Consider the following 6,000-nt stretch of genomic DNA (forward strand, 5'->3'; position numbering starts at 1 on the left):
TAGATTCTCGTGCTTCCATTGACCGCAATGTCAACTTCAACATCTCTTTCGCCGTCTCCTGCTCCTACCGTATCACCCTCTTCCACTTCACCCGCCCAAACGCCGCCATTTAATCCCACCACGTTTTCAGCGCAGGCCCCATATCCTGAGCCGCCAGACGAGTTTGTCCAGGACCGTGTCAGGTATGTTAAGCGCGTAATACTCGCAAATAAAGGATATCACCCGGGTTCGTCTCACATTTGGAAGTACGGCCTCCAATACGTCCGAGGCAGTGATACGAAAGAGGTGTATTACTGCCACGAGTGTGCGGTTGGAAAGTACAAGCAAGAATTGTTTGTTATCAATGGTACCTCTAGAGTCAGAAATCATCTTGAGAAGAAGCATCGGATTAACTCCCAGACTGGTATCAGGAGGAAATTTTGCACCCAGAAGTCAGTACTCGATTTACAGAAAGATGCTGCAGCTTCCAGTACCTTCTTCTGGAAGGACTCGGTTGAGAAGTTCAAAGAACTTTTGATCCGCTGGATTGTATACTGCCACATTGCTTTCTTTCAACTGGAGAATCAGTATTTCCGCGAACTCCTCTTCTTTCTGAATCCGGCGTTAATGAACCACCTTCCGAAGGCAGCAAGAACCATTCGAAACTGGGTGATGACTGCCTTCAAGTCAAAGAAGCAGCAGCTTAGAGAAGATCTACAAGGTTCCCGAAGCAGAGTGTCAGTGTCCTTTGATCTCTGGACGTCGCCAAACCCTTACGCTATCCTAGGCATCGTCGCCATGTGGATTGATGCTGCCGGCAAGCGAAGGTCCACAGTTTTAGGTATGCGTCGTGTCTACGGTGAGCACACTGGCGAGAATATTGGATCAATTGTTCTTGAATTACTGAAAGAATACAACATCGACGGGGACTCAATTGGATACCTCATGCTAGACAATGCCTCGTCGAATGACATTGCAGTGGAATTTATACTCAAGGAGCTATGCCCATGGATGGACTCAAAACTGCGTCGCCATCGCCGGCTGCGCTGTCTGGGCCATATAATCAATCTCTGTTGCCAGGCGTTCCTCATGGGTCGGAACTGTGAGAAATTTCTTGCAAAGCTCGAAAAACATCATTTGCGCGGAGACTATGCAAAAGTAGAGGAGCTCTGGAAGAAATTTGGATGTTTGGGTCGGCTCCACAACTTGGTGAGATACATCCGGCTTACCCCTCAGCGTCGCGAGGAGTTTGCTACAATAGTGATCGGCGGGGATCTCTCTGCATTTGATGGGCTTGAGCTGATCCAGAATAACTCGACACGTTGGAATTCGTGGTTTCATTCAATCACACGGGCATTGAATGTGCGGGAACGTTTAGAGCTCTTCTCCGCCCGCCACGTACCTGCGAAAGGCTCTCAAGGGATTGCGAACTTCAAGCTAGATGGGCAGCACTGGTTCGAACTCGAGAAGATTGAACTCGCTCTAAGGGACTTCTATGCTGCAACTTTACTCTCCGAAGGTAGGAAAAAGTCTCTTGCCGACTGGTTTTCGACCATAGACTGCCTTCTTCGAGAGATAAACGAGACGAAGGATCATTACTATGACATCCACACCGAGGATGACAACAATTTCACATGGACGTATCTTCAAAGCTGCGCGGACGCCGCCTGGTCGAAATGCGCGGAGTACTACAACAACCACCAACTGAATTGGCGGTGTCGATATCCCGACGACACTGACCTGCCGCCCGCGTACTACGCAGCTCAAATTCTTGACCCTTATCGAAAGTGGGCTTGGTTTAGACAAGAATGGGTTCTTCCAGGCGACAAGGAGAAGCAGGAGTGGTTTGATAACGCTCAGCTAGCCGTGTAAAAACTCTGGGAGACGGAGTATAAGGGAAGGCACACTGTTGAGATGCTGCCATCATCAGCTCGGAAGGAGAGAGATCCGGACCCGGCCTTTGATCGTCAAAGGGAACATAAGCGTACTCGAATAGACGCCCCGGTCTCTGCAGCTGATCTGTATGAGCAATACATTTCTACAGACCGACTTCATGACGATGAGGCAGGATGTGATGAAGCCATTGCTTACTGGTTGTCCCGCTATGACTCGCAGAGAGACCTTGCTCGCTTCGCTCTGGACATGTTTGCCATCTCACCTATGTCGGATGAGTGCGAACGTCTTTTTAGTAGTGCCAAGCTTACTGTTCTTGATCGCCGTGGCAGGCTGAAGGCTGATATTATTGAGGCGTGTGAGTGTCTAAGGGCCTGGTTTGGAAAGCCAGAGGTTGAGAACGATAGTGAGAGCGAGGACGGTAGGAATGACGACGATAGATTCAGCGTATCGCAGATGTAAATATACCTAGCTACCGACACCCATTTCCGTTTGTGTCTTCAGTCTCATCCAGCTTGTTGGTCTCGTTGGTCGGACCGGTCCGACCAACCGGTCCGACCAAAGTGGCTTGGTCTGGTCTGGTCTGGGGGGTTGACCAGACCAGACCAGACCATTCCGATCACTGTCGTCATCTGGGGGTTATTCTTATGCTTTTCCTTCTGTAACTTGAAATGCTCAATTGAAAGGTCCATAGACATTAGCATATCATCCAATGAACTCTCCTCACCCTCAGTGCCTTTGGTGGCGCTCAAAAATGGCTGGAGAAACTCATCGACTTGCTGAAGCTCCTGCCAGTCTTTAAATTCCAGCCTGTCTTCACCTAATTCGCTGTGATGGTCCTCTTGCCAGCTATTGATCTCCTTTCTCTTTGACAGTGCGACTGCGACCTCAATGGCCCAAGAGTTCCAGCGTGTTTCGTTGTCCAAGGGGATAGCCCTACCAACTTTGCTGATAAACTCCTGATATCGAGCCGTAGAAGCACGATACCAAACGTTAAGATTATGAAGCTTGCCTAGCGCGCCGTGCTTCCGCCACTCCTCTGCGAGCTTCTCTTGTATCATTTTGCTTTGCTTTTCTGCTTCGGACAGCCCTCGAGTCTCCGTGATCGCCAATTCAATTGCGTCGTCCTCCTCATGCTGGCTTTGGCTTCGCTTTGACCTCTTTGGCGAGAAGAGAAAGCTTTGTACTGCCAGGTTGATAATATGGCCATTACAGCGTACCCTGCGCAAAACGGGATGGAAGTCGGCTATCCTCTCCGAGATATACCGTAGCATTTTATCGTTCGAGCTAGCGTTGTCCATTGTGAAGAAGCCGATTCGATTGCTAAGTTTATACTCGTCAATGACCTCGAGGAACACGCGCGCCTGCTCCTCGCCACCATGCCCTCCCTTAAACTCCCGCAGTGAGATGAGAGCGCATTCCGCCTGCCTAGTTTCTTCGTCTGCCCAATGGGCAACAATTGCCTGGTATCCTGTTTTTGAAGGAGAAGTCCACATATCTATCGAAAAATGGATCCAAGAGAGCGCTTTCCCAAGCTTCTTCTTCAGCTGTTCGAGGTGGTGGAGAAATGTAGCTTCGATGAGTTTTGGGACAGACTTTCGAGTCAACTTAATGATACTCTTTGACGTATAATTTACAGCCAGGATGACCGACCAGAACTCAGGCCAGTCGAGAATGAATGAGGGAGATTCCGTACCGTGATGAGCCTCACGCAAGCCTCCTCGAGCTGACTCTGCTGAATGGCACTTTGAAGCTGCCTCTCCTGCTCAGTATCTCTTCCTTCCAGCTTTTCGGCTTGTTTGGCGAAGATGTTTTTGATCGCACTTGCAAAGGAGATCTTCTGGCGGCTGTCCGATGTCTTGCCCACGTACACATGATGCTTCCTTGCTAGGTGTTCTCTAAATCGCTGGGCGTTGGGCGAGCCACGGTTGGCCTCGCAAAGTTTGCAGTAATATATCTCATGATAGTGTTTATCTCTCAGCTGTTCAGAACCTTTTGGACTGCGAGAATAATCCCATAACTCTGGGTTCAGACGTCTTTTTTTGCGTGGTTTGTCATAGCCAGGTTCTGCATCACTCGATTCACTGAGTGGGGCTGACATTTCAAGGTCCGGAGGCTCTGAGATTAATCCGGCGCAGAAAGATTGATCTGAGACAAAGTTTTGCGACATTTTCAATCAGATATAGAGATGTTAAACCAGAGGGTTGGATAGTGACATTTAAATTGGTGGTTCCAGGGTTTTTATAGAATATGCTGAAACTGACTGAAACACTGAAACTGAAACGACGAGGGGTTTCAGCGAAACGATACGGAGCACAGTTTCAGATCATATGAAACTGTACCTGAAACTCCTATGTTTCTATCCATCACTGCTGTAAACTGTCATTGAGAGACAAGGGCTCTATAACCTCTTTCTAAATCCAAATTAGATACTGCACACTCGACGTGACTAAGACTAAGAAGAGCAAATACCAATCGGCGGGGATGACACGCCAGCCCGATACATTCGAGAGTCAGCTCACTCAGTGGGTTTGGGGAGTGCTCAGTGAACCAGGCATCATCTTCAAACTTCATTTCTTCGTCAGAATCGTCGTCGACGATCAAGTGAGCCAGAAACGAGTCACTCAACAGCGCCATATCATTGAGGTCCATTTCCTCTTCAAATAGCTCGGACTCATCGTCAAGATTCACGCTTCTGGCGTGGTAAATGAACCGTCGGAGAGCTGCCTTGTGTCGCACCGCCGTTCTCCACAAGGCCTTTGTATCCGTCGGGCTGGGCAGGGAGAGATAAAGGCTCTCTAACCCACTAATGCTTTCCAAAACGTTTCGCAAAATCTCTTCTTCCTCATTCTCGGCTATACCCAGCAATCCGACTGGCTGATATATCTCTAGTGACGTTATATTAAGAGCACAGTTTGGTTCTATCAACTGTTGCAGAAACATCTCCCAGCCAGGGCATCGGCGAATAGTAACGGACCGCAGAGATGCAGCATTCACAGCATAAGCAACTCCACAGGAGTGTGATGTTAGATCAAGACCAGACAGCGACAGTTTTTCCATGGCTGGAAATCGGAGTTCAGTTGACTGAGGGCGTACTCTCAATACGAATCTAAAGAAATCTGTAATATCATCATCCATATCATCCCAGTGTTCCTTGACTAACTCCCAGTCGATGAAATCGAGCTGCAGGGCTTCCAAATGGTGCGCATTCTTGCTGCAGTGCCAGGCCAAGTGCGATGAAGTCAGAATATGTCCGTAATCCTGTCCAAGAAATTCTTTTTAAAGATTTCAGCTCCTGGAGGGCGAGCGCTGGGCTCTGGGAATTGAACGCACAGTTGGCGTCTGTTACGGTGGGCGATAGGGAGCACTGTTGCAAAACCCCCCGGTCGTTTCGTTTTAGGTTTAGGGCCTTACTTCTTGTCATCTGGGTACTTCGAATCGCCATCAAAGATGTACCGCGGACCAGCAGCGGGCTCGCGCGGTATCCTGCTGCCAGTCTAATCGATCACTTTACTCGGCACGTCACCTATACAATGGCGAACCATTTGCCGCTAGTTATAGATGATTTTCAGCACCATATCGCGAACTCGTTTCTCCACAATTCTCAAATGATCTTTCTATATAACGTCAATACGGTTGCTATAGTCGCGATCTAAATGCACAATAGTGAAAGACGAGCTGTCGACACGTTCATCTCGCGATGAGGATCACGATGTGCGGACGGAGAAGCACCGCACTAACCCCGCTTCTGATCAGCAGCGGACGAGCGCAGCAACCTCCTGCTTAAACCGGTCTAGCGACAGCATTTACCGTAAAGGAAGGACGATGTTGTTTTGTTCTCCTTAATTAAAAGGCTCGGTCTGAATCATGACTCCTCTCCTCGTCCCCTTCAAGTTATTCAAATCTCTCGTCAAGCCAAATGGATCCTTCCAAGATCCCCTCCGGGCATATCTATTGCATCCAAGACGGAAAGAAGCATTATGAACTCTTCACCACCATATATACAGGCGCCAACTATTGTGGCCGTTGCGGCTTGGCCAACCCCTTTCGGACCCAGCAACGAGCCAGGTCTAAAACTCCAGCACTTCCTGGCCCATATGATGAGGTGGTGGAAGTCGAGGACTCTCC

At 48.9% G+C, this 6,000-nt stretch overlaps 3 protein-coding genes across 3 annotated transcripts; 2 read left to right on the plus strand and 1 right to left on the minus strand.

The window, feature by feature from the left end:
* Nucleotides 1–27: 27 nt before the first annotated feature.
* VFPPC_18508 (hypothetical protein) lies at nt 28–1,851 on the plus strand (the record flags this gene model as incomplete). Its single annotated transcript, XM_022430106.1, has 1 exon — nt 28–1,851. One exon carries the CDS (start codon nt 28–30, stop codon nt 1,849–1,851), a length of 1,824 nt encoding a protein of 607 aa, XP_022284979.1.
* Nucleotides 1,852–1,893: 42 nt separating this feature from the next.
* VFPPC_18507 (hypothetical protein) lies at nt 1,894–2,334 on the plus strand (the record flags this gene model as incomplete). Its single annotated transcript, XM_022430105.1, has 1 exon — nt 1,894–2,334. The coding sequence occupies one exon, from the start codon at nt 1,894–1,896 to the stop codon at nt 2,332–2,334; it is 441 nt and encodes a 146-aa protein (XP_022284980.1).
* A 44-nt stretch (nt 2,335–2,378) lies between these two features.
* On the minus strand, nt 2,379–4,042 carry VFPPC_18506 (hypothetical protein; the record flags this gene model as incomplete). The annotated part of the gene is made up of 2 exons (XM_022430104.1): nt 2,379–3,491; nt 3,569–4,042. 2 exons carry the CDS (start codon nt 4,040–4,042, stop codon nt 2,379–2,381), a joined length of 1,587 nt encoding a protein of 528 aa, XP_022284981.1.
* Between the last annotated feature and the right edge of the window lie 1,958 nt (nt 4,043–6,000).

The sequence above is a fragment of the Pochonia chlamydosporia genome (genome assembly GCF_001653235.2).
Source record: "Pochonia chlamydosporia 170 chromosome Unknown PCv3seq00015, whole genome shotgun sequence".
Lineage (NCBI taxonomy): Eukaryota > Fungi > Ascomycota > Sordariomycetes > Hypocreales > Clavicipitaceae > Pochonia > Pochonia chlamydosporia.